At 54.3% G+C, this 27993-nt stretch overlaps 2 protein-coding genes across 4 annotated transcripts in view; both read right to left on the bottom strand.

Annotated features, from left to right (window-relative positions):
- Window positions 1-10180, bottom strand: part of TUSC2 (tumor suppressor 2, mitochondrial calcium regulator) — a 45494-nt gene extending 35314 nt beyond the window's left edge. Inside the window, exons 1-3 of one of the 2 annotated variants that reach the window (XM_045022709.1) lie at window positions 9902-10164; window positions 5549-5669; window positions 491-1957 (exon numbers count right to left, since the gene is read on the bottom strand). In XM_045022709.1, the coding sequence (XP_044878644.1) occupies window positions 1892-1957; window positions 5549-5669; window positions 9902-10047 (333 nt within the window). In that variant the 5' untranslated portion in view covers window positions 10048-10164 and the 3' untranslated portion in view covers window positions 491-1891. Of the gene's footprint in view, window positions 1-490; window positions 1958-5548; window positions 5670-9901 lie in introns of those variants that run through there. The other variant, XR_006580809.1, reaches the window with a different exon arrangement.
- A 9167-nt stretch (window positions 10181-19347) lies between these two features.
- RASSF1 (Ras association domain family member 1) overlaps window positions 19348-27993 on the bottom strand; it is a 28863-nt gene continuing 20217 nt past the window's right edge. For both annotated transcript variants that reach the window (XM_045022815.1, XM_045022816.1), the window contains 4 exons: window positions 23596-23700; window positions 22855-23149; window positions 22153-22268; window positions 19348-20883 (listed from right to left, as the gene is read on the bottom strand). In XM_045022815.1, the coding sequence (XP_044878750.1) occupies window positions 20737-20883; window positions 22153-22268; window positions 22855-23149; window positions 23596-23700 (663 nt within the window). In that variant the 3' untranslated portion in view covers window positions 19348-20736. The remainder of the gene's footprint in view (window positions 20884-22152; window positions 22269-22854; window positions 23150-23595; window positions 23701-27993) is intronic.

The following is a 27993-nucleotide window of genomic DNA, read 5'->3' as shown; positions in this document are numbered from 1 at the left end:
CACATGGATACTGCTAGCAACTTTGCACCAGCAGCTTAAATTAAAAATCGAGGTAGCAAATGTCTGAAGTGCTCAGAACGTAAATGACATGCTCTGGAAGGGGAAATGAGATGTTTCTAATAAGCTGACCACTGTGGGAGCCACGTCTCGATCCAGTTTTAAAGCTTCACCAGAGTTCTTGGAGGGGTAGACAGTGGTAAGGATCCCTGACATCCTGCTTGTGCACAGCGACTCTGCCCATTCTCATGCAAGACGGAGACAAGAGACCATGACTTCTAGTGTTTGGGATGGGGTAGTCTCACCCCGGCTCAGCAGCAGCCAGCTAGCGCTCAATCCTTCAAACGAGGAAGCAGGCATGAAGTGGCAGACGCACCAATGCACAGTTTCAGTGCTGCCACCATGAGTCTAGCTGGTAGAGGGGGCCGCCCCAATAGCTACGTGTTTCTTTATCAAGTTGGGTGGGGAAGAGAGAACCTTCCATAAAGTGACCCCACAGGGAGAAAGAGAGGAATGGGTGCAGTGGAAGAACCCAGGCTTCATACCTCAGGGAGGTTTCCAAGACCGGGGGGGGGCTGACGCCAACTGCTTTAGAGGGTAAAAGCTAACTCTTCATTCCTGCCTGGGCTCTATCACAGCTACACACAGTTGGGGCATGCTGTCAGCACCGGGGCACAACTGATCAACACATGAAAGTTACCCAGAATCACATTCTGAGAGAGACTGAGCCCCAAAATAAACACTATGGCTAATACAAGAAGTCACACCTTGTACCCCGCACTTCAACACACCAGATTCAGGAGGGGGAAGAACGCCACTCAACAGAGCGCAGCTTGCTCCCGCCAAGGCAGACGCATGCTAATGATGGCAAGCTAAGCCCTGCTGTGCGAATCCTAACTGCAAAGCTGTGTGGGTTAACATGGGCTGCCAGCCCAGTCACTCAGCTCTAAGCACTGCTGCTGCTTCCAGCAGTGTCCATTGGTTTTGCTGCAAAGATCGGACTGTTTGCTCTGCTGGCTCTGCACAGCACCATCAGTGGCCAATGGATTTTCAGAGAGGTCTGAACAACAGCTGAGCCAGGGTATCTAGAGCCATTGGAAAGGATTCTGGGGACCAGACGAGCCATATCGCTAGAAGTACAAAATAACGCTGAGCACAGGAGAGGGCCGTATAAAAGAGGAGACTGAGGTCTGATGCAATGAAATCTGGTCTCCTACCTTCCCGAGAAGCGCTACTGTTTCAGTGGGGTTCTCAAGATTAGCTTCACCTCAGACCACCCCATTTACCCTCCATTCCCAGACCAACTTAGGGACAGTACTGCATAACCAACCCCCCACAAAGGATAAACTATACCACTACCCTTTTATTCATCACCACTTCATAGGGAAGGGACATTAGGGGTCTGCCCCTAGCCCCACAGAGGTGAATTAACTGACCTCAACTCTACCTGGGGCAGATACCTGCAAAGCAGGGATTTTGTTCAGCGAGAGATGCAGGATGGCTCTCCCTTTAAAACCTCAAACACGAGCGTCACAGGCAGTTCAGTGATCCATCCAAACATCTGATGGCAGCCACAAGAAGGATTTCAATCTTCTGACTCAGTCAAGGGTATTGTTAAGCATGTTGCTAAACAAGTTCACATGTCTTGTCTGACTTGTGAACAGATCCCTAGCCAATTCTATTCCAGGTAACTAGCCAATTCTGCACCAGCCCATCTCTTTCTCCTTCTCCAGGCAAGAGGAGCTCCAAAGTCAAGAGTGTGTGCATCTGTGCTCGCAGTCCATTGTGGTTCAGGGACACAAGGCAGCCTTGTGTAGTTACATTAGGTGCAGTAAGGCCAGGCAGGTCGGGTGCACTGACGGCACACAGCAGCAGCTCACGCTCCCCCCGCAGCTCAGACCTCACAGATGATAACAGGGAAGTCCACGTGAATGCGAGGGTGCTCCAGTTTCACTATACCCTGAAAAAAGAGCAAGGAGGGTAGTGAGGCAGGGGAGACACTGGCCAGAGCAGAGTCCTAAGAAAAGGCCTGCAAACAAAGGACCCATGCTCTGCAAGTCACTGCAGATGGAGACAGACAATAGAGCTTATGTCCCAGTCCAGTTCTTAATGGACAAGAGTTTATTAAACCATCACAATTGAGCTGTTGGTTGACACTCTGAGCACCAGGCAGGCAAAACAGACTGGATGCACTGCTAGAACTAGCCCCTAAAAGTAAGACTAAGGTGCTCAGCTCTTACGATGCTGAGCACAACGGGTCTGAACGACAATGGCATGAGAGTGGGGGGAAGCAGTTTGGCCCATCACTGCCCACGTTCCACCTGATCCATGACTAGGTGGTCACCAGCTTCCAGGGCTGTTAGTCTGGCACCTTAAATTTAAAAGGTCATTTAAAAGACTGGAAAGGAAAGGCCTCTAAGTGACCAAAAAGAAGAAAAGATCAAAGACACTTGTGCACAAGCAAGCTTTCTGGCCAAGGAGTGATACTGGGAACGTAACAACCACCTGTATCAACTAAAGCAGAACTCTAAGCCTTAGGCATTTAATGTGCTCTGGTGTGAATATTCTTCCACTACAAACACATCAGAAAGCAAAGTAGCTTCAGGGTCTATAGGCAAAGGATGTGTGTGCTAGTGGGTTTTATGCTCTGATTTCACAGAGGGATCAGAACTAGACTGAACCAGGGCAATCCCCACTAGACTTACGAGAGGCTGGGAATGTGGTCTAATGTTTAGAATATGGAAAAGAAGTCATTTCACCCTTTGTGCTTACATTTCTCCACCTGCAGTACAGTGACAATATTCTTGGAATTGAACTGGTTCGTTTGTGTTTGCAAGGCTTCTGGAGGGCCAGAACTATACAGCGCTAGCGAAGGACAAAGGCCTAGTGCAAGGATGACAAAAACTGAGGAAAACAGTTTTATTACATTTAATAAAAGACCTGTATTTTCTGGAGAACAGCCACAGTTTTTGCAGGAGTGTAAAATGAAAAAAAGCAGCTGGGGGATGCCTTGACCTGTGGCCTCCCAATTAATGGGCCTTGCTTGATTCATGACAATGCGGACTGGTTCTGTCACATGGCAGCTACTGCTAGAAAGTGGCAGCAGCTCATATGGGTGCCTGGGTATAGCATGAATGCAACAAATGTATTTTGCAAAATAAACAAGACCTTCATAACTACATACAAAAGCCTTGGAACATAGCAGAGGCCATAGAAATCAGGGATTCATCCATACTCATTGTTATATCAGTCCCATCAAAAAGCTACAGCTAGGCAGAGTTTATTTTTAGTGCTCATGAAAGGTGCCAGCCTAACAGTCCTGGAGAATGAGGTCCTCTGTCCATAAAACAAATACAGCACAGGTAGAAACTGCATCCTGTCTATGTGCCTCACTCCACCGCCTAGATGGATCCCCTCAAGGAGTGAAAGGGGAGCTTGCTTCACACAGCCCATTCAGCCTCTCTCCTAAGAATGCCAACAGTGGCTTCAATTAGTGGCAACTGTGCAATATAGACAGCTGCCCACTAGAAGCTGGACTGAGACACCGCCCCCCCAAACTCATCTCATAGTAGCCACTGAACTGCTGTCAGATGGCGACAACACACCCATTTTCACTGACCTAGAGGCAGTACTGCTGTGTTGGCATGAAGTCTGCTCTACCCTAACATCTGCTTCAGCACTTCTGAATTTTAAACCCCTGAAAACTAGTCAAATCATAACCAATACTCCACATTTAGAACCTCTGGTCCCCTGGTCCCTTCCTACAGCTGATTCTCCCACCCCATTTATTCTTTTGTCTGATTTTAGGACAATTTGTTATATTGTTCCCTTTACAGTTCATAATAAAAGAACTCCACGGACCTGAGAGGAAGGTTTAAAAATGAAGAGGTTTTATATCAATGCTGAGTGTTAATACTGTAAATCACAGAACAGGGAGTCAATGTTCATTTTTAAGGTCAGATTGTTGGCTTCAGAAAGCAGGGACTTCCTGACACAAGTGTATCATGCTCATTGGCTTCCCTGACCTCACTGTGCTGGTTCACTAAGTCAGTTTGGATTTTGTTCCAGACTGGCGCCATCAAGTGGCTCCATGTGGTATACCAATGTCAGAGTTTCCCTGGCATTTGCTGTCTGGAAACTAGTGTTTAAAACTGTCAAGTTATTTCATAGTTGTTTCTCTCACCCCTGTCAGTGAGAGGTAGGGGGGTTGAGCCAAGCACTTAATCACACAGGATTTTCAGAATACCCCCATACATAGATGCTCTCTACTCAATCTTATCATTTCTGCTTCAGAACAAGGAGGCCTGGCCACGAGGGTGGGGGTGAATACTCACCCTTCCCTTCTGGAGCTTTGAGCAAAAAGATAAATCTGGGCAAAAGGTTTCCATGTACTGTTGAAAGCCATTGTCCCATAGGCATATCTAATCAGAATTGCAGTCAGCTACCACTAGACTTCTAGGGGATGAGACTTGGCACAAATCCTAGGTGCCCCCTGGGTAAGAGATCACAAAGAAACCCAGGCGACCTGCATAGCACGCTAATACATTGCCAGTCGAGTCCCCACAAGGGTCGCTTTTGTTTCTGAGCATGTTACCCAAGGTATCAGGTTCTTGTGGACAGACAGGCTGATGATCCATCAGCGAGGACAGTGGACTGTGAAAAGGCTTGGCCTTCCTGAGGATGCTCCATAAGGCCACTGACTCATGGACAAGGCAATACTACAGAGTCAGATAGTCTTGTCACCTGATACTAAACATTACCTGGGACCTCTTGCAACTTTCCACTGGAAGGGAAGAGGAGTCAAGTTTGGGAAACAAAGGATTCACACCTTATGTAAATCCAATTTAAGGGTGGAAAGGAAGGCAAACAGGACTCCTCTCCATGGCCTGTTTGCCCAAGAAGAAAGACTGCTAAAGCCACTTGAAGGGAAGGCAGGGGAAGAGTCCAGACTGAGACAGGGGTCCAGTCTGAAAAGAAATATAACTGGAACTCTGAACCACAGAAACTTTGCAACCTGCCTAAAATAACATTTAGGGTAAGAAATTACATTTTGTAACCTGTTTCTTAAGTATATTGAGCCCAGCTTGCACATTTTGTTTTATTTGGTCAGTAATCTGCTTTGTTCTGTCTGTTACCTCTTATATTCACTTAAAATTCACCTTCTGTAGTTGTTAAACTTATTTCTTGCTTATAATATGACCCAGTTTATGTAATTTCTAACGGGGGGGGAGGGAACAGCAGCAAGAAGTTGTACATATCTCCCTCCACATTAAGGGAGGGGGTGAATTTCATAAAACCTTTGGGTTTGTACCCCTTAAAGGGAATGGGCACCAGAGTGCTGGGGTAAGCCTCTAAGGCTAAATCTTTCCAGAGCGGATCCCTGCCTGTGTGCTTGGTTGGAAGAGGCTTGTGAGCCTAGCCCAGCAAGACCAGGTAAATGAACCCAGGCTGGCAGAATAGGCTGACTCAGTGGCATCCCAGCACATCAGGTGACACTTCAAAGGGCCAAAATCTCTCACAGTGGGGTCATTTTTGTTTCTGAGCACGTTACCTGAGGTATCAGGTTCTTGTGGATCCTTTTCAGTTTGGCGCGCTTTCTCCCATTCTTGGTGACAATTGTCTCCTCATAGAATTCATGGGCGAGATCCCCATCCTCATCATAATACATGGAGCTGCAAAGAAATGAGGAGAGGAGCACATAAGGGACGGAGAGGACTGGCTATCAATGATCCCTCCCCAAACTTTTTGGGAAGAGGGCATTAGTGGGCTGGCAGAGATCAGCGCTCTTGGACATTACACACTGGAGACGTCTGGGCACCATGGGACTGGGAAATGGGATATGGAGCCTGTCAACAGCCAAGAGTCATTTCCATCTAATAGCTGTTCAGCAGCTGTGAAACAAGAAATTGGTCTCAGTGCAGTACCTAGTAGGACAGAAATCCACATCATAAAGCCACTCAGACAACTGGCATTAAATACATACAGTACTCAGATTTCAATAGACGTGCCAGCAGCTGCTGTGTAGGCAGATCAGCCCACCCAGAGGTTGCACATGAGGCTCAGTGGAGAGGTAAGGGACTAATGGACCATGGAGATTGCAGTCCCTCCATCACAGGGGCCTGGCCAAACCAGGGGTGAGATGGGAGAGAGAAGAAGCTGGAACTACTGCTCCCATTCTGCATACAGAGATAAGGTTTGCTATCAACTCACACAGCTGGATGATTGGTTTTGTACAGAAGCAATTATAAGCAGTTAAATACAGACCAATGGAGCCATGGTAAATCAGCACCAAGCATGCTTCCCAGCTCTGATTCCATGCACACACTGGCAGATCTGTAGCACTCAAGGGTACAACGGCCACCAGAAGAGTTTCACTTTTGGACAAGCAAGCTCAATTGTTGCCAAGCTAGAAAGCTATTCAGCACGAAGGGTACAAGGCCATTTTTAACTACAAGATCAAGTCTTACGTTCACTGCTCAAAGACACCTAGTTTTAAGTTAAAAGAGAGCACACTTGCATCAGGCATGAAATAGGAACCACAAACTAAGCTCACTAAATGGGGACCCTGCAGTTCAAGAGAGACTGCTGCAGTTAAAGGGGAAAATAAGTCACTAAATAACTTCAGGACTTCTTGTGGCAAGAGGGGAATTCAGTCTGATCTATTCAGTGCCTGGCTTATCTGCTAGCCATGGAGCTAATCAAGGCGCACAGATGGTGGGGTTTGTGATGTAAACACCTCTTCACTAGGATCCAAAGTGAGATGGCCAGTTTATTTCACAGGAACCTAAATAAATCATCAGGTGATAACCAACTTGGGTCACTACTAATGGATCTATATCAGAACCCATGACCTGGTGGTAAAAGGCCCCAGAATCAACTCAGCTATCAACTTCCCCCTTTGTCCCAGTTTATGATATGTTTGAACACTCTTCCCTTTCTCTAAGGGACTGAACCAATTTTACCATATAGCACTAAGACTGCTCATATGAACTAATGTAAACACCACAGCTCCAGGCACACACAGATACTGTGTGCGCCAAGATTTGTACAGCTGACCCACATGTGCCTGAAGTCCTCCAATGACACAAACGACACCTCCCATGCTACACCATCCAATGCTACCCCTACCCACGAAATGAACATAAGAGACAAAAGCAATATACTGGTACCTCTAAAGAAGCCACATATGGAATTACAGAGTAGCACAGCCTCCTTTCTAGACAGAAGCCACATATAAACAAAAAATAAAGGCCCAACCACAGACTTTTGGATTGCTGTTGAATTGCCCTGTTTCCACACACTGCAAATCCTGCACCTCCCGACTGGCTTGTGGGCATAAAGAGAGACAAGCTACTGATTTAGGCTAGACAAAAAAGAGGGGTACTGAGACGATGCCAATTCCCTGATAAACATCAGTTCTTACACCTTCCTTTATATCCAAGGAAGAGTGGTAAAAATAAAGCTAACCATAGGCAACAGCTTGCCAGCTATGCCATTTGATTCAGATGTACCTGGCCACTCTCCTGTCAAGAGAGGAGGGACACTGGTATGTCAACAGCTAATTAGGAGGAAATGAACCCAAAGTAAAAGTCAAGGATTTTGGCACAATATTAATAACATAATTTAAGAACTGGCAAAAAAACAGCTTTGTGGTGCAAACAGGTCTGACGGAGGCAATCCATTTCAACCGAGTCACTAAGATAAAGGCATTAGCTGCAGCTCCACATTTACTTCCCTCTCTGCTAACAGTCTGCTAGCTCCCCGATAGGACTATACGGCTGCCCCTGACAGATTTGCTCCACAGAACAGCACAAAGATCAGACAGTATTTTGTTGGCAAGTACAGTCTGCTTCCAAGTTCTTGGCAAAAGGCTTGAGGCTTTTCCAGAGGTGAAAAGCCTCAAACAGCTACTGATGGGAAATAAGTCCAGACACAGTGACCAGCAAAAAGCACTAACAGGAGCCTCAATCTAAACTGGTGATAGGACTTGCCCTGCCCCAATGCATGAAGCTTGGATGGCAGGCAATCAGCAGGATCCCATGTTTTTGCCTCAGTACTTCTCAGTGCTTCTCACTGAAGGAGTAGCTGCTACTGAACACCACTGACTTTGCACATCTAAGGCTATGGCTACATTAGCGCTTCAAAGCGCTGCCGCGGCAGCGCTTTGAAGCGCTAAGTGTAGTCAAAGCCCCAGCGCTGGGAGAAAGCTCTCCCAGCGCTGTCCGTACTCCAGCTCCCTGTGGGGAATAACGGACAGCGCTGGGAGCCGCGCTCCCAGCGCTGGGGCTTTGACTACACTGGCGCTTTGTAGCGCCGCAATTTGCAGCGCTGCAGAGGGTGTTTTTTTCACACCCTGCTGCAGCGCTGCAAATTTGCAAGTGTAGCCATACCCTAAGTGACTGTACCCTGGTACCTCTATAATTTAGGGGCTATTCCTCACCCCAACTGTGACACCTGATAAGGCAGGGAGCACAGCTCTTCTTGGGCCCCTCTTTGAGACCTAGACACAGCTGGGTCGCTGGACTCAGTCGTTCACTCTTCCTCCCCAAAGATAAAGTCCCATCTCCTGGGCCCGACAGTCAGTTCTATCTCCTTAAAAACAGATCTGAATAAGAGCTGCAATTAGATGACCTATTTATTTTTAAATAAAAAGGAGACAAATCAAAAGAAATGATATACTCTTATCTGGGCACAGATGCCACTATATTTCAAAGGTTAGTGGTGACAAACTCCACTCAGACCCTTTTGTTTTGCCTCCCCCATTCTTGCCAAGAGCCCTGGGAAGAGTAACATTTCTGTCTTCCCAGACCTCAGCACCCTCTCCCTTTATAAAAAAAACCAAAGAGTCCTTGTGTCACCTTAACAAAACTATTTGGGCATAAGCTTTTGTGGGCTAGAACTCACTTCATCAGATGTATCAGATAAATTTGTTAGTCTCTAAGATGCCACAAAGACTCCTCGGGTTTTTTTTTTGCTGATACAGACTAACACCACTACCACTGAAATCTCTCCCCTTTATAGTGAATGCCCCTTATAGGCAAATCCATCCTCCTCCCAGACTGCTACGTAGGGCGTCAGGGTGCAAATCCTGTATATAAACTGTACCTTCTAATCACTAAGAAAGTGCATAACTTTAATAGAGACTCTGCAGTCCCCCCTAGAGGGGCACCACAGGGAATATTCCATGGATACAAACATATGGACCAGCAGTACTTGCAAGTGCTGGGTATCACTGGGTGCTATAAGGCTCCAGATAAGGTTGTTCAGGGGCACAATGGTGCCCAACTGAGCCTCAGATTGCCAGGATATGACAGTTTACTCAGATGTCACAGCTGTCAGGTGCACACCCCTGGACCCCACATGCCCATTAGGACACCCTAAGGGCACTTCACAGCAGAAGATGCTCATCTGAAGGCATCATGAAGGGGGCAGAGGACTATATAGCAAATCATAGAATACCAGGGTTGGAAGGGACCTCAGGAGGTCATCTAGTCCAACCCCCTGCTCAAAGCAGGATCAATCCCCAGACAGATTTTTGCCCCAGATCCCTAAATGGCCCCCTCAAGGACTGAATTCACAACCCTGGGTTTAGCAGGCCAATGCTCAAACCACTGAGCTATCCCGCCCTCCAACATGATGTTCAGCCCCCAGCCACCGCCTACCCCAGATAAGCCGCTCCCTCCAGCTCTGACACCTTCCTGCCGCATGGAAACCTGCCCCACAGGAGCCCAAACCCCAACACCCCCCAGTCCCACAGCAACACACCCCGTGGAAATCAGCCCCCGATCCCATGGGACCCCACCCCCTGCCCCATGGGAGCCCATTCCCCAGCCCCCCAGCCCATGGCAGCCCGCCGCGTAACAACCCACCCCCTGCCCTACGGAAACCAGCCGCCCGCCCTTACCCGCGGCGGGTGAAGACGAATGGGGTCGCGCTGCGGCAGCCGCGCGCCCGAGCCAGGGCCTGCTCCCCGCCGGGGCCCGCGGCGCCGCCAGGCCCGGGGGAGGCGAAGGGCCAGAGGCCGCGGGCCTTGGAGCCGCTGGCGCCCATGCTCAGGGCGGGAGCATGGCCCAGGGAGGCGGAAGCCGCCCGGCGCCTCCGCGGAGCCCAGCAACGGAGCGCGCCTCCCGGCCCGCCCTACGCCATTTCCGGCCGCGCGGGGCGCCCGCCTCACGTGCCGCAAAGGAGGGGGTGGCGACCCCTCCTCACGTGATCGGGGAGCGTGGGCGAGGCTACAGTGTGAGACTCCTCCCCCTCACGTGATGCCGTGGGTTCGCGGTAGGAGGTTACGGGCTGTAGCCCTGGTTCCCGGCTCCGTCGTGCACAGCTCCTGTCCCCCTCCCGCTGCCTCCGTCCCGAGCCCGGTCACACACAGCCCCTGCACACACATGCGTCATACACCTCCCGCTGCCTCTGCTCTTCCACCCAGGGGCGGCTCCAGGCCCCAGCACGCCAAGCGCGTGCTCGGGGCGGCAAGCCGCGGAGGGGGGGGGGGCGCTCTGCCGGTCGCCGGGAGGTCCACCGGAGCTGCGGGACCGGCGACTGGCAGAGCGCCCCCCGCGGCATGCTGCTGTGCTTGGGGGGGCAAAATGGCTAGAGCTGCCCCTGCTTCCACCACCCCCTTTCACACAAATACCCCTGCTGCCTCCACCCTGCCCCGGCACACACAGTCCCCATCCCACTCCTGCTGCCTCTGCTCCTCCACCCCCCCATCACACACAGCCCCCAGTCCACCTTCTGCCTCCACACACAGCCCGCATCCCCTCCTGCTGCCTCCACCCCAACCCCGGTCACACACAGCCCCCATTCTGCGCCCTCTGCCCTGACCCCAGTCACACATAGTCCCCAGTCTGCCTGCTGTCCTCATCCCTCCAGCATACATAGCCCCTATCCAACTCCTGCTGCCTCTGCTCCTCCACCCCCCCCCCCCCCCCATCAGTAATAGTAATAAGTAATAATTGGAGATATACCAATCTCCTAGAACTGGAAGGGACCTTGAAAGGTCATTGAGTCCAGCCCGCTGCCTTCACTAGCAGGACCAATTTTTTCCCCAGATCCCTAAGTGGCCCCCTCAAGGATTGAACTCACAACCCTGGGTTTAGCAGGCCACTCCTCAAACCACTGAGCTATCCCTCCCCCCATCACACAGAGCACCCATCCCACTGCCACAGCCACCCCCTGCACATACATCCCCTTCCCACCCACCCACCCCAGGCGCACACAGCCCCCTTCCCCCTCCCGCTGCCTCTGCCTCTCCACCCCCCTCCCTGGCACACACAGCCCCCTTCCATCTCCCGCTGCCTCCCTCTCTGCCCCCTGGTCACGCACAGCCCCCAGTCTCACAGCTGCCTCTGCCCTTCCACCCCCACAGCACACACATCCCCATCTCCCTCCCCCTCCCCATCCCACTGCCTCCCTCTCTGCCCCCTGGTCATGCACAGCCCCCAGTGCCCCTGCTGCCTCTGCCCCTCCACCCCCCCCGCACAAAGAGCCCCCATCCCCCCTCCATCACACACAGCCCCCTGTGTGACATAGTGGAGATTTTCCCTTGTTATGTTCTACGTGAGCCTATGTGAGTCTTACTGTTTTGCATGAATGCTGTGTGTGCCTCAGTTTCCCTGTGTATTGCACCAATGCCTAGGTGGTGGGAATAAGGGTATGTGACTTTTGTGGGGGTTGCGCCAGCCACCCTTCCTAACTTGAGACCCAGGAGGGGGATGTGACTGGGTGCCTCTTGGCCTGGGAAGGAGACAAAGGCTGGAGGAGGAGCAATGGGCAGGGCAGGGGCTAGGCAGCTGGAAATGAGTCAGTCTCGGCTAGCTTGGGGCACAGGGTGAGAACCAGAGCCCTGGCTCTGGGCTCCCTTCCCTCTAAGATGGACTTAGCTAAAAGTCACTGATTTCTGTGCTAACAAGTTCTGTCCTACGCTGTGTTCCTGTTGACTAATAAACCTGTTTTACCGGCTGGCTGAAAGTCACATCTGACAGTGGAATTGGGGTGCAGGGCCCTCTGACTTCCCCAGGAGCCCTTCCTGGGCGGGCTCGCTGTGGGAAGTGCACAGTGTGGAAAGGGATGCTGAATGCTCCAAGGTCAGACCCAGGAAGGTCAAAGCTGTGTAAGCTTCTTGCCCTGGAGACAATATGCTCAGAGAGGAAACATGTTCCCCCAGAGTCCTGACTGTTTTCATAGGGAGTAGTTCCAGAGCATCGCTCCAGTGACTCTATGACAACTGGTGGCAGAGGCAGGATAAACTGCACCCCATGGACAGAGCATTCTCCAGTAAGACTGGAGAGCAGTAAAACGAAGGCGGATTAGTGAGAGATGGGTGCTGAAGGCTCTGAGAGGTGCGGTTCCAGGAGGTGGAGGAGCCTACAAATTAACCCCAAGAGAGATTAGACCCACGACAAGGGCTGTTGCACTGCAGGGGTTCCTCTCAGGGATCATGGGGAGCTGAGAGAGCACAGGCCTGTGAGTCAGTCACCACTTGGGAACAGCGTGGAGATGGCCGATAACCATCTCCTTAAGAAGGACATTGTAGAGCTGTGCAGAGAGAGAGGGCTACGCATTGGAAAGTTCACTAAGGCATAGCTGATTTCAAAGCTGGAAGAGGAGGATCGCTCTAAGAAGTGCGTTACTGACCCAGCTGGGGCCGCAAGAGAGGCTGGGAGCAGCTGGATGTCCTGGAGAGACCCGTGTCCCTGACCAGCAAGGGGTCTCCACCAGGTTCCCCCGTTCAGGGCCAGCTTTAAGCCGATTCGCCTGATTCCCCGGAATTGGGCCCCACGCCGACACCTTTTTAATTTTTACTCACCCGGCGGCACTCTGGGTCTTCAGCGGCATTTCAGTGGCGGGTCCTTGAGTGCTGCCAAAGACCCGGAGCAAGTGAAGGACCCGCTGCCGAAGACCCGGAGCGCCGCCAGGTGAGTATGAATCAGGCCCCGCACTTGCTAAAGCCGGCCCCTGCCCCCATTGTTGGATCTGAAACAGATGGAATTGGAGCTGAGATCAAAGGGATCTGAGGACCATGAAAGACAAGGAAGGCATGAAGCAAAACAGCAGGCAAGACAGAAGCATCATGAACTGGCGATGGCTGAACTGAGAGGCAGAAAGAGCTGTCCAGGGGTGAGTGGGGATGGACCCCGGGATGCCAATTCCAGAGGGAACCTCCACACTAAATTGCTGCCCCAGGTTAAGGAGGGGGAAGATATAGATGCCTGTCTTGTGGCCTTTGGGAAGGCTGGCAATTGGAACCAGGCTGGCCCTGTGGAAAGGCTCTGGTGTCTAGCCCCCTTCCTGGGTCCCAAGGACATAGAGCTGTTTAGCCAGATGGGCGGGGTGGCAGACTGTCTTTCACTCCTGGCCCCAGCATATATGTCTGCATGGACTCTCCTGGGCTCAGGCCCCTGGAACCCCAGAAGGTGGTGGTCAATAGGGAGACATTCCTGGGGTGGCGAGACCCTGAGACAGAGAGAACTTTTGTCAGGCCCCAGGTGGTGCAGCCTCACCAGATGCTGAGGGGCTGTGTGACCTGGGTGAAGGTCCCAGGGATGAAGCCTCTAGTCCTGCCTATGGCCCATATCCCTGTGCAGACACAGGAGGGGTCTGGCTGGTAGTTGGAGTTTTCCAAGATATCGGCTGTGACCTCCTGTTGCGGGATGACTGTGTCTCTTTGGGACAGGATCCACGTCCTGCTCCTAGAACAGCCAAGGATTTGAATATGTATCCAGGGAACCAATTGGCTGAGACTGAAGCAGTCAGTGAAAATGCAAATGACCTGGCTGGCAGGGGGCAGGAGCTGCTAAGCTCAGGTTACCTGCCTGTCTGTAACCAGAGATCTGGAGCTGAGTGGGACAGAGAGATGGTCCCCGCCCCCCTGCACACGGGGGAGGTGGCTCACGCTAGCTCTGATGCTGTGAGCAAAGCAGTGGGCTCCCTGCCTGCCCTCACTGGGGCAGCGGGGGCAAAGCTGAGCTCAGGGGGATCGGAAACCCCAGCTGAGTGTGGGGAACCACAGCCAGGGCAGGAGAACTGCCAACCAGGACTGCCTTGTCCAGAGGTGCAAAAGGCCCAGGACAAGGGTAAAGCAGCCTTGAGACACCTGCCTGTTATAGAGGAGCCTTTTCAGAAGATGGCCCTGGATTTGGTGAGGGACAAATAGGAGGGGAAAGCCTCCCCCGATAGAGAATCAGTGGTGGAGTATGTGCTGACTTTCCAGGATAAGCTTGCTGAGCTCACGGGTCTGGCCAGGGAGAACCTAGCCAGGGCCCAAGGGAGGCAGAAGGTCTGGTACAACCACTCAGCCTATGGCACCGGGGACCAGGTGAGGAAGAATAAGCTGCAAGCTGCCCGGGACAGGCCCTTCAAGGTCATCAAGCAACTGAATGGGGAGAATTTGTGGCCAGTGGGAAAAAGGGGAAGATCCCATGGGGAGTCTCTTCACTGAGACAGGAGCCAGCCTCTTGCTGGCAGATCAGAGAGATGCTGCATTCATACCAACAGCAGTTTTCCAACCCACTTGGGCTCACTAACGGAGCTGTCCACTAGGTGGCGACAGGAGCCCGCCCTCTCATCAGGTGTTCCCCATTCAGAGTAACTGGGAAAATAACCCAGTCCCTGGAGGGAGAGGTCAGAGACATGCTGGCTTTAGGGGTGATCCAGCTATCCACCAGTCCTGTGGTGCTGGTCCCCAGGAAAGATGGGTCAATCCAATTCTGTGTGGCCTATCAGAAGCTCAGTGCCATCACCATGTCTGATGCCTGCCCATACGTAGGCCTGATGAGCAGGAGCGGCTCTAGGAATTGCACCGCCCCAAGCAGGGCGGCATTCTGCGGGGGGCGCTCTGGTGGTCGCCAGTCCCGCAGCTCCGGTGGACCTCCTGCAGACGTGCCTGCGGAGGGTCCGCTGGTCCCGCGGCTTCGGTGGAGCATCCGCAGGCCTGCGGATGCTCCACCGAAGCCGCGGGACCAGCGGACCCTCCGCAGGCACGTCTGCAGGAGGTCCACCGGAGCCACCTGCCGCCCTCCCGCGGTACGCCGCCCCAAGCACGCGCTTGGCGTGCTGGGGTCTGGAGCCGGCCCTGCTGATGAGATCCTAGACAAGTTGAGGGAGACTCATGACCAGGGACCTCACCAAAGGCTACTGGCAGGTGACTTTGGATCCAGATGGCAGGTTGAAACCTGCTTTTGTCACCCCTTTGGGGCTGTACAAGTCCCTGGTCCTACCTTTTGGCCCCAGGAGGTGCCGGTCACCCACCAGCGCCAGGTGGCTCAGTTACTGAGGGGGATGGAGAGTTTTACCCTAGTGGACATTGATGATATTTGTGCCGTTAACCAGACCTGGGAGGACCATGTGTCCCAGGTGAAGAGGGGGCTGAGTCACCTCCAGGATGCAGGGCTGACTGTAAAAGCTGGGAAGTGCAAGGTGGGGATGGCAGAGGTGTCGTACCTGGGCCACAAGGTGGGGAGCGCTGCCTAAAGCCAGAGCCAGCCAGGTGGGGGCAATCAGAGACTGGCCTGCTCCCCAGACTAAGAAACTGGCCCAGGCCTTTATTGGGATGGCGAGGCACCACAGGAGGTTTGTGCCCCACTGTAGCTCTGCGTCAGCTCCTATCACTGAGCAATGCAAGAAGAGTGAACCAGACAAGCTGGTCTGGACTGGGCAGTGCCAGAGGGCTCTCTGCACGCTGAAGGAGAATCTGGTAAAGGGCTCGGTGCGGGGAAACCCAGACCTCGACAAGCCCTTTATGGTGTTCACTGATGCCCCAGACACAGGGCTGGGCACAGTCTAGAGGCAGGTGTGACAAAGTGGGGTTTTATACATCTTGTTATGTTGCATGTGAGTCTTACTGTCCTATACTAATACTGGGTACATTAGTTTCCCAGTGTACTGCACCAATACTTCCGTGGTGGGAACTAGGTGTGTGATTTTTGCTGAGGCCCTCAGGGCAGGTGAGGCTGCCCAGCTATTTGCACCTATGTAACCTGTGACTCAGGAGGGGGATGCGACCAGGTGGCACCTTTTGCCCGGGAAGTGAGACAAAGAGAAGGAGGAGGAGCAACAGGGGGTGTCCGAGGTCAGATCACTGAAAGCTGGCAGTCTGCATGGGTGACTGGAAGAAGGGGATAACATAGATGCCTCCGCCCCTCCACCCCCCCATCACACACAGCCCCCATTCTCCTCCCACTGATCCACCCCTCCACACACCCCCATCATACACAGAACCCATCTCCCTCCCACTGCCTCCACCCCTCCACATTCCCCCCATCACACACAGCCCACAAGCCAACTGCTCCCCCCACACATACACAGCCTCCATCCCCGTCCTTCTGCTGCTGCCACACCACCCCTGATCACACACAGCCCCTCTCCCCCTCCTTGCTGCCTCCACCACCCCCCATGGCACACACAGCCCCCATCCATCTTCTGCCCCCACCACATCACAGACAGACATCATCTCCCCTATTGCCCCCACCCTCCCGGCACAAACAGCCCCCATCCTCCTCTTGCTCCCCCCCCCCGGCACACATTGCCCCGATCTCCCTCCCACTGCCTCTGCCCCTCCACCACCCCCTGCCACACACAGCTCCCATCCTCTTCCCATTCACCCCAGTTACACACAGCCCCCAGTCTCCATGCTGCCTCCGCCACACCACCCCTGCTGCTGGCACACACAGCCCCTATCCTCCTCCTGGCCCCCCATCACACACAGCCCCCATCCCCCTCCTGCTGCCTCCGCGCCGCCACCCCCCCCATCACACACAGCACCCTCCCTGTCCCTCTGCTGCCTCCCTCTCCTGGCACACACAGCCCCCATCCTCTTCCCATGCCACACACAGCCCCCATCCCCCTCCTGCCGTCACACACATCCCCTAGTCCACCTGCTGCCTCTGTGCCTCGCCCCCAGTCACATACAGTCCCTGCCCCCCAACTGCCCCACACTACCCCAGGGCATGGCCTGGCTGGGGATGGAGGTGGTAGAGGCGGGTTGGGCTGCATGGAGGCAGAGTGTAGAGTACTCGTAGCATGACCCATTGGCACCTGCCACTAGGCTGGCACCTGGGCTTCCCAGCCCAGTGGGGCATTGTCCCTGGCGGGTGAGTTTTCCCAGCTGTGGTGAGTGGGAGGGCATCTCCCCTGCTCTGGTACCTGTACCCCTTATGGTGCTGCCCAGACACAGAGCCAGGGGGCTTGCTGGAAGCCCTCACCCTAGACCTCCTGTGTAGTTTCTTGTTCTCCCAGGATCAGAAGCTTGGGTGGGGCGGGAAGAGCAGGAGTCATGCCAGGGAAGCAGCTCTGTGGCAATGGCACATTGGTGCCAGGGCTTCTCCTCCATTCTGCTCCAGCAGCAAATCTAGCTGGCTGGTAGCATGGGTTTGAAAGATTCCTCCACCCACTGGCACTACCGGTCGTGTGGCCAACAGCGCCAAGGCCTTCCATGCCGTGCTCAGGAATCCAGCCTGGGCTGGCAGTGGGATGGAACCCACTCAGCCCTCCACAGCTACATGGGCTCTACAGGCCTGACAGGGACAGGGGGCTTGTTCCTAGGCTGAGCAGCTGGTGCAGGGAGTAGAAAGGGTTTAGGGTAAGGGTAGAAGTAGGGAACTCCCTCCCAGGAGGCAGATTATGCAGCCCCTGCTCTGCCCTGACTTTGGCTAATGTCAATCCACAGCACACTGTCTATTACTGTCATCAAACTGCCGGGGACAGTTCATCCCGTTGACCTGCCTGCCCCAGCAGGACTGAGGAATCATAACTGCAGGCCTCAGCATGAGGATCCTGAACTCCAGCCCCCAATTTTGTTCCCATTCTGTCTCCCATGGCCTTGCTCGGCCAATTGCAATAAGTCCTCCTCAGACATCCTGTAGATCAGTGCCCCAAATACTGCTATGCTGGTGTGGGATGTATGGTACAGGGGGGTACTGAAGGTGGAGGTCACAGGTGGTGGGGGGGAAGGCTGCATGGGGCAATGTTCTGGCAAATTCCTAGCAGTGAGAATTCAGTTCCACCTCCCTAATTCCTCCTTGTGGACACTGGCATCAGCTTCACTTCCTGGTCTACACTGGTGCATATCACTGCCATGGGTAGTTGTAAACAGCTGCCATGCTTCACCCCAGAGGTGGCTGCATTTTAGGGACAGGGGAAATGAACCTTGTGTTTCTAAAGGGGTCTGGGCTTATGCAGGGTGAGTGGCACCATACCACTGTAACTTGTTATATGCTCACCCATTCTTCCTCAGGGTGGAGCCCTGGGCGATTGATTCACCTCTGACCTGGAGGGGGGGCTGCACAACTCATGGCGTGAGACAACAGCCTGAATCCTTGTAGGTTGCCCCATTGCTTATCAACACAATGTGGGCTATCGTAGTGGGCCAGCTAACTCATGACTCAGCAAATCTCAGTGACTGTGAACCCAGTGTTGCCAAACCAAACAGGTACCCCTCAGAGAAGGGTACCCTTCTGCAATGGCCATTAGCTTGTAAGGGAGAGTACAGTGCCCTACCCCCACCACCACCATTCCCCTCCTAAGAGAAGAGAGCATTGCCTGGACTGGGACACAGAATAACAGACCAGCAAGCAGCAGGTCCTCACGTCACATCAGGGCTGATCACAGGTCCATGTGGAAGATGTGGGCACAGCTATGCATGGTAACAAGTGGAAGTTGCATGGACATGGTGAGGGGAGGGGTCAGTTTGCCCCCATGGTTGAATGGTCCCTCCCCCTTTGCCTCCCTATCCAATGTGGCCCAGGCATCCCAACTGTTGCACCTTTAGGCTTTGCCTGTTCCTCTGGCTGTGGCTGGCAAAGCATGGTGGGAGGCCACTGGGGTGGGGGTGGGGAATAGGCTCAGGAGCTTTGGCTATTGCTGATGCTAGACATAGACAGGACACAAATGCAGCTAATTTTGTTTGTTTGTTTTGCGGTGGGTGGAGTGAGGAAAGTTGTGCCCACACAACTTGTGACATGCCCCCAGCCAGCCAGATTCCCCTTTGAAACACAGAGGATAAACAGCACAGATGGGAGGAAGGGGACGGCCGCTCATCTCCCAGCTCAGTGCTAGGAACACAGCCCAGGCAGGTGGTGACTGGAAGTTGCTACAACAAGCAGGCCCCATAGGTGAGTCAGCTAGACTGTGCCTAGGTCGGATGCACTGGCCCTCGCCCTGGTTGCGCCAAGGACTAGATGGGGCATGGGGACTAAACTCCCCTCTCAGCCCGAGGGCTGGCTGCTTCCAGGCAGTGCTGGCCTATGCGGATAGGAGCTTGCCCTGCTGCTAGTCATGCAGACACCGTCTGCCTGCAGGGTTGTTGTTCTGGAGCCAAAACTGGCTCCAAAGAAATAAAAACAGCAAAACAGCCTTGCCCCGAATCATTTATTGATCCACACAGAGCCAGCACCACGCACAGGCCGAGCCTCCAGGGAGCGCGGCCCCCCCTCGAAGCTCGGGACATTCGACAGAGTCAGGTTCAAAAACATTCACTGAAAAACTCAAATCTCCAAGTGAGGCCCCCCTGCAAAGCAGGCGGTCTCTTGGATGCATTTGCATGGCCTCAGGTCCCACACGCTCATGGGGAGTGGCTCGGTTGCTTCACTCCAGCCTAGCAGTCCTGCACCAGTGCCCCAGCTCCCTCAGCACCGGGGGTCTGCTGCTCCTCCAGGGAAGGGTTAGGCCTGTCCAAGGCTAGGGCTACCACCCCTCTCACTCCAATGCTAGCTACTTGCCATTGCTATTGGCCCATGCTCCCGCCAGGATGCACTGAGCTTGCTGGGTGCCATCCCTCCATTCACATGATGGATCTTGCCATGCAACAGCGCCCAGGTCCTCTTCTCCAGGATACCCATGGGGGCAGACCCATCCCTGGCACCAGCTCCATTGAGGCAACACTTGGGGATGGGGTTGCCCCATGTGGTCCCCTGAGCTCCTTCTCCTGGCCTTCCTTTGGATGCTGCCCTCTACCGAGGCCATCTTTGGTAATGGGGATCCTGGAAAGACCGATGCAGGGTTTTGAGGGCTGCATTGGTCCCTGAAGCAATTCCCCTGGGCTTGCCCCACAGACAGCCCCGAGCGCAGCTGGATCAAGAGAGTCCTCAGGCCTGCCAGCTCAGCACCCTGAGCTGCACCTGTCCAGGGAACTAGGGTCTGGCTACATCAGGCAGTCTTGGTTGTCCTGCTTAATGAGCCACAGGGCAGGGCTGAGCGGATCCAGGGCCCTCCCACTCTCTGAGTCCATTGCTACCCCCCAGGAATGGGGAACAGGGTTCAGGGGCTGCCATTAAGGTCCACATTGAGCCTCCATCTATCCCCGGACACGGCTAGGCCCAATGGAGCCAGAGGCCCTGGCAGGAGGATGAACCCAGACCAGCTCTACCACCCACCTCTCCCCAAGGCGCAGCCAGAAGCGGCCATCCCAGCAGTGACCCAGCAGCCTCACATATATGCACACATGATGGGGGTGGGCAGTTCACCCCACCCCCCTAGGGAAATGTTCCCATGCACACAGCCCCTCGATCGCTCACACTTGTGCCTCACACAGCACCGGGGGCCCCCGCGGGGGAGACACCCACGGCCCATTCCTCCACCACCCCCTCCCACACTCCCCCCCACCTCCCTGCACCCACGCAGGGGAGCTCCCGACCCACAAGCATAGTCCTGGAGCAGATCCGTCCATATCCGCCTCGCCTCGCCTCCTCTTCTCCTAGCCACCTGGTGTCGGTTGGAGTGTCAGGTCCGGGACGGGGTGGCTCAGCCCGGGGTGCGGGTAGTCAGTGCCTCCTGCATCTTCTGGCGGCAGCGGGCATACTTGTGCAGGATCTGCCGGACGTGCTCCTCCTCCTCGCGCTGCAGGATGCGCAGGAAGTTGTGCAGCTCGGGCATGCTGAAGGCGTCCCACTGCAGGGCGAGAGGGCCTGTTACCCTGGCAGCCTGTGCCACGGTGTGCAGCATCACCTAGGTAGTGGGTCTGGGCTGTGGGGCATTAGCAGAGCTCTCGGGGGATTACGGAGTTGGAACCCAAGGCTGGACTAGCGTGCGGGGGGGGGGGGGGAGGGGGAAGCTGTGGGTCAGGATGAAGGGGCATCAACAGAGCTGAGTGGGGTCCATAACAGAAATAGCAGGTTAGGACTGATGGGCATTGGCGGGGGGAGAAAAAGAGGGAGCCCAGGGCTGCAAGTCAGTTGAGAGGCACCGGCAGTACTGCATGGGTTCCACGACTGGAACAGCAGGGGGCTCTGGTCCAGTATCCTTCAATTACACTGCCCCATGCCCACCTAACCTTACAGGAATCAGTAGTGATTGAAGATTCTCTCCCAATGGCAAGGGGGGTTTGAGGTTCTCATGCTGGGGCAGTATCCCGCACCTCACTGTCCCCATCTCATGCTCTCAGGAGTAGCCTTCTGTTTCTACCCCTGCCATGCTCACGTCCCAGATGGGGCCTTGCTGAGCTCCCCTATTTGATCCCATTGTTCCCCTTATCCTCTGGAATGGATGATTTTATGAAATTGTGGCATGAACTGACTGTGTCAGGGATCACCTGTCTGTATGTGGATCCCCCAAGATTTAGCAGGCTCATGTCTGTCTGCTGGGCCAGAGATAATGGGGCCTAATCAGCATACAACAATCAATCCTCTATTCAAAGTAAAATGCTTTGGGACAAGGGGCTTGCTCTAGCTGGGAAAAGACACTTCCTGCCCCTGTCTGAAGGGAGGGGGGTTTGGAAAGTTACCAGGAGAATAAAGGAAGCAGGTGCCCCTCCCGGAGTCTATACAGGAGCTCACAGAGGGGAAAGGTCCAGGAGTGAGCCATTTTTTGCAGCAGATGAACAAGAGGGAGGCTGCGGCAGGGACAGGCTAGGCAAGGGGGTGCCTGCCTGCCGGAACACAGATGTTCCCCAAGGGAAGGGTGAGCTTGAAAGCATCCTGGGGATACTAAGGACAGAGGCTCGGATTCCCCTTGCAGCAAGCCTGGTGGGTGGCCAGGAAGGGGCGCTTACAAGAATCTGTGACACCCCTCTGCACTCAATTCCCCCCTTTCCAGCCATCTGGCCCTGTCAGTGAGGCAGCCAGCAGGGGGCAGTGCTGTAACACCATTCCCACAACCCATAGGCTTCCCAGAGGGACTCAGGCTCCCACTTGAGACACATCAGAGCATTCCCAGACTCACATTGACCTCTCCGGTCTCATTCTCCTTCAGAACGAAGCTGAGGACCTTCTCGTTGGGGCCAGCCAGCAGCCGGAGATGCAGAGGCTGCTCCTCATCTGAGAGCTTCCGCAGGTACACTGCAATGACAGATGGGCCACGCAGCTCAGTACAGTGGAGCAGACAGCTCCAGCTGCTCCAGCCCCAGCCTCTCCCAGCAGGGGGGTGCTGTGGGGAGGGGGCAGGAATACTGGCTGTGGGGAGGTTGTGAGTTCAATCCTTGAGGGGGCCATTTAGGGAACAGGGGTTTAAAAGGAAAAAAAAAAAAGCTGTCTAGGGATTTGTCCTGCTTTGAGCAGGGGGTTGGACTAGATGATCTCCTGAGGTCCCTTCCAACTCTGATATTCTATGAGGTCCCAGCTACTCCAGCCCCAACCTCTCCCAGCAGGGGGCGCTGTGAGGAAGTGGAGCAGCCACTGTGGCAGGGTAAGACTTAAGCCCTGGCTGGTCAGTGTAATCTAGGGTGACCAGACAGCAAGTGTGAAAAATCAGGATGGGGGGTAATAGGAGCCTATATAAGAAAAAGACCCAAAAATCGGGACTGTCCCTATAAAATCAGGACATCTGGTCACCCTAGTGTAATCTACACACCGGGAACAGCTCTGGCTGGTTTTAAAGCCGGTTGAGACAGGGACTGAGCCCAAGGGAGGAGAGGACGTCAGGTACCTTGGTCATCCTTCTCAGCTCGCTCGAAGAGAGCGAACTTGCGGGGGTTGTCGACCACCATAAACTTCTTGAGCAGGGCCTCGATGACCTCGCTGGCGCGGGTGCGGGAGATGATGTGCAGGTGCTTGACCGTGTCCTTGGGCAGGTAGAAGGACGTGCGGCGCGTCACCACCTGGGAGCGCGGCACCTTATTGACGTCCTGAATGGAGGGCGCCTTCTTGCTGGCTGGCACTGAGACCGGCCGAATCAGCTTCAGCTGCACCTTGATGAAGCCAGTGTAGGAGCCATCTTTGTTCTGGGAGGAGGCAGAGCCAGAGAGAGAATGAGCTGGGCAGAGCCGGGGAGTGGGGCAGGAAAATGGGGTGGCGAACATGAAATGGGCTCTGGGTGCAGCCCCTGGGAGCAGGAAAGACCCAGAGTGGGATCCCTGTGCCCCCTGGAATGGGCTCTGGGTGCAGCCCCTGGGAGCAGGGAAGACCCAGAGTGGGATCCCTGTGCCCCCTGGAATGGGCTCTGGGTGCAGCCCCTGGGAGCAGGGAAGACCCAGAGTGGGATCCCTGTGCCCCCTGGAATGGGCTCTGGGTGCAGCCCCTGGGAGCAGGGAAGACCTGGACATGGAGCCATGACCTCTCTGGAACGGATTCTGGGCATGGCCCCTTTTTAAGAGTTCAAATCTGAAGCTCTAAGCTCCTTGCCATGCCCCATTGCCCGGATGCAGACCCGCCGCGCTCCTGGCCTCACCAAGCTCATAAAGAGGTTGCTGTTGATCTGGCTGTTGTATTCCTTTATCTTCTGCTCGATCTCGGCTTGGGTCAGAACCGGCTTCTCCCAGTCAATCTGCTCATCCTGCAGGAGAGAGAAGCATAGGGTCAGCCCACCTCCCTGGATAGCAGGGGCTCCCACGTGGCTCCTATCCCCACTGCTGCCCCCTGCATCTCAGCCCGGCCACAGCCCAGGCCCACTCGGCACAGCACCCACAATGCCCTTCTGCAGGAGTTAGGACTGCTATGCTTCCCCTGCCCCAGCCCCAACAACTTCCTGCTGCCTGGTCTCTGGGCATGGGTGCTCTGGAACCTGTGCGCTGGGCGCGCTTCCCCCGCACGGCCCCCTCCACCCTGCCCTGGCAAGTTCACCTCTAGGAGGAAGACACTCCCTGACCTGGCCCAGCTCAGGAACCCAGCAGCACCAGCACCAAGAAGCACCGTGACAGAGACCATGCCCCATTTCCTGGTGAGGCCCTCAGGGCAGGTGAGGCTGCCCAGGAGTGACTCGGATGTAGCAAGTGGGTCACAGTGCAGCAAGAGAGGGGGCCAGGCACCGTGTGTGACACAGACGGCTCGATTTCAGTCCAGTGGGGCATCCTGCTGCTTTGGCCTGGGTGAGCCAGATGGGGGCGGGGGGTGTGGGGGAAAGGGGAGGGGCAGATGAGTTCCCTGCCCCCACAGGAGAGGTAGATACCAAGTCTGCTTTAATCACACCTGCTCTTCAGGGCAGACCAAAAACTTCTGTGGGTAGATACCTCATGTGAAGGGTGCATCTGGAGAGAGATAAAACCCTGCTGAGCCTTCCCGTAGGGTCCCCCCAGCCCTGGCTAGGGGCAGCTCCCTGGACCCACAGGCAGGATCAAAGTGGGGAGTCAGGAATCATCCCCCCTGCTTGTTATCCCAGAGGCTTCTAAGAGGCTGCGAGCCAGAGAGAGGTTTATATCACGCAGCAGCCAACCCCACAGAAGCCACAGGCCGGGCCCAGCAGATGGGCACTAGGGGAGGCTGAGGGCAGATGAAGGCTGTGCCCATGTTGAGAACAGGGGGGACTATGCCAGCCAGCAAGGCAGACTGTCATTACCACTGGAGAAACCACTTCACAAACCAAGAGCTACAGCAGCTTCTGGCCTGATCCAGGGGCGAGGAGGCACTCGCTGCCGAGCAGCGCCCACTGGCCACACCCCCATGCTGACACAGGGAACTCACACAGACGGGGCTGGGGTGCAAGTCAGAGACCAGCCTCCAGAAGAAAAACACAGGAGGCTCCAGCAGGAGATCTCATCTCCAGGGCACCTCAGGCAGTTGCATCCCTGACCCTGCCAGCAGGCCAGATGTGGGGCCTTCCCAAGGTGCCTCTGTGCCACCCTCAGCCAGGGGGTAATCAGTAGCTGCCCAGCATTTGAGCTAGAACAGACTACTCGGATCACCTGCTCTGAGCCCCTGCAAACACAGGCCAGAGAATTCCCAGGATTACTTTCAAGGGGCTAAGTGGCCCAGGTCCTGTGGTACTAAATGGGGAGCAGGCACAGCATGGGAGTTCCAGGCTAAACACCTGTCCCCCTCGACCAATGCAAGGCAAAGAACAGTTGCTTGGTCTGGGATATTTGTTTCAATGCACGTGTTGCTCTTCAGGGGCTAACTTGGCATTGCCCGAGTGTGTTTTTTGGTTTAACCCCATGGCCATCCGCCTGCAGTTTGAGCTGCACCATAGCAAGGGTTGGGGTCAGGGTGGGGGTGTGGAGAGGGAGGAATTTATCAACCCCATGCTGCTCAGGGCTGGCACAGGAGATCTAAACACAACTCTCCTCTAGAGCATGTCCCCAGCCAGGAACCTGGTTAGGAGCCCCGACACCACAGTGATGGGCCATCTTATAGCACCTCAGTAGGACAATGCAGCCAGTTCCTGTATTACCAGCTCTTACTTCCCACAGATCACACACAAACACGCCCAGGACACACATGCCGCCAGAGCAGGAAGGCCAACCCTCTCTCTTTCCACTGCCACAGAACTTCATTGCACCCTCTTGCATCAGCCTGGCTTCCTGCTGACATCAGCCCTCTGCACGCCCCAACCCTCCCCACACAAGGGGAATTACAGATGAGCTCACCACAGACCAATCGGAGCTCTCCTGGGATTTGTGGGAACCACATCCTTTCCTTTCCCACCGCAAAAGCGGCAGCTGCCTGCGCAGGATGGCAGTGGGGGAGAAGAGAGAAGCGAATGGCATGTGGCACACACACCCCTCCACTGCATGGCACACATCAGACATGCATGGACACACCCCTGGATGCTCACACCCATGTACACACAAACAGATACTACATAGCGTATGGGTAGTAACCCGCACCTGGCATTAGCACCTGCGGCAGCTGCCCAGCATGCTGTCCGGGGAGAGAGATGGCCAATGAGAGGGCAGATTGCGCTGGGGAGAGGGTACCGAAGCCACCCAAAGGGGCAACTGGCAGAAGTGTTAGAGAAGGAGAATGGAGATGCTGAGCTAGTGGGCGAACCGGAGGTGGGCTGAGCAAATAAAAGAAGAACAGGAGAATACAAGCAGGGGACTGGGAAGAGAGAAAGAAGGAAAAATAGGAAAGGTTTCAGGTCAGGAGAAGCAGGAAAAAAAACAGACCTGGGTACGTGCGCAGACACTGTTAGAGAGGGGAGGGAAATCAGATCTACAGACTTACTGGAGAGAGAGAATCAAGGGGGAAAAATCTGAAATATAATTGGGGAAAAAGGGAATTGATCAAAGCTGTGTGAGATGCAGCCAGATCCTGAAAATGGTAAACGAGCCCCCCCACACACACACACATATACACACACACACACACACAAAACACCTTCAGCACTTGGAAACAGAGAGAAACTCTTTGAACATCTTTTGACAGAACACAGCCCAAAAGATGCCCAATGGCCAGGTGAGGGCCCACGAGGTGTGAATAAACTCAGCACAAAGTGGTACAGCCACAGAAACACAGAATCTAAGGAGCACTTTGAGCTGAAGAGGAGCAAAAAAGAGGACAGCAAGAGTGGAACTGGACTTACAGCCAAGGAGAGGAAACGTTGATTCTTCTCTGAAGTGACACAGGATATTGTTGAGTGAGTTCTTGTGTTCTTGTGAACAGCAATGCATTTAGTACCAACCACACAGCATGGTCAAGCATACAAATGTTAATGGGTTTGTCACCTATATTGCTTATTATTATAAGTAGTAAGTCTTTGGTAATGTTCGATATTATTTGTGCTCCTGGTACAAGTTGGGGGTTTTCCCTATAAAATGTAAAGTTATCGCGTTTGCCTCTGGCTCTCCTCACAGCTAGCACAGCCTCGCCTAGCCAGGTCACCACATGTGCAACACACACACACCCCAAAGATGGACCACACACACACACACTCTGCTGGTGCTGCACGCCAGAGACCATCTCATCTCAAGCAGAAGCTACAGCAGCTTCTAATTTGCAATTGCTAAACCTGTTTTCTCCTCTTAACCCATGTCCACCTGCCTTCCTGTATCCAACCCTAGACAGTGCCATCAGCCCCTTACTACCACGCATGCCACATTTACCCCATCAGGTCTAGCAAGCATTCACGGAGGGTGGCAGGACTGCTTCCCCATCCCCAGGCTGCCTGCTAGTTAATATCTATCAGGTGTTTGAAACTGGAAAGCTCTGTGGCTTAGCTGAGCCTGCTTTATCACCCACCAACTATGGTTGCTACTCTGGTCCTTCCCCAGCCCCCATATCTCTGACCCCACAGATCAGCCAGCTGATGATCCTCTAGGGCAGTGGTTTTCAAACTCCCACACTCCCAGCCCAGAGCCCCCTCCCACACCCTGAACCCCTCATTCCCAGCTCCGTTGGGTCATAGGCATCAACAATTTTCTTCAACTGGGTCACCAGAAAAAGAGTTTGAAAACCACTGCTCTAGGGAATGGTTCTCCAGCGCGATCATTCAGCCTGCACTGCCCTAGCTCTGGGCAGGTGCTTGTCCCCTGGTTGTGGGTGATGGAACAACTGTAGACCAGTTCTCTAGTCTACAAACAAGAGACCAGGGAATAATTCAGAGTGGCAGGCAGGGGCCCCTTCAGGCTGAGCCACAGACTCCAGGGCCTGAAGCACATTAATAGCAGGACACGCCACTAATCACGAGGAATTATCCAACACATTTGGAGCTGTGGAATCCCACACAGCCTCCATCTAAAGCCGGGGACGGGTCTGCAGTGTCCAGACATCCATCTCCTGACAAATGCCATTAGATCAATGGCTTGTCCCACCAACACAGCACGGCTGGGCATTACAATTACCCTGATTTTCCCGGAAGACTTGATAGACAACTGGAAAACTGCTGGGTTACATCAGCACACACCCGAGGGAT

The sequence above is a fragment of the Mauremys mutica genome, chromosome 7 (genome assembly GCF_020497125.1).
Source record: "Mauremys mutica isolate MM-2020 ecotype Southern chromosome 7, ASM2049712v1, whole genome shotgun sequence".
Taxonomy (NCBI): domain Eukaryota; kingdom Metazoa; phylum Chordata; order Testudines; family Geoemydidae; genus Mauremys; species Mauremys mutica.
The sequence above is the reverse complement of the archived record's forward strand: the minus strand, read 5'-3'. Positions and strand labels throughout refer to the sequence as shown.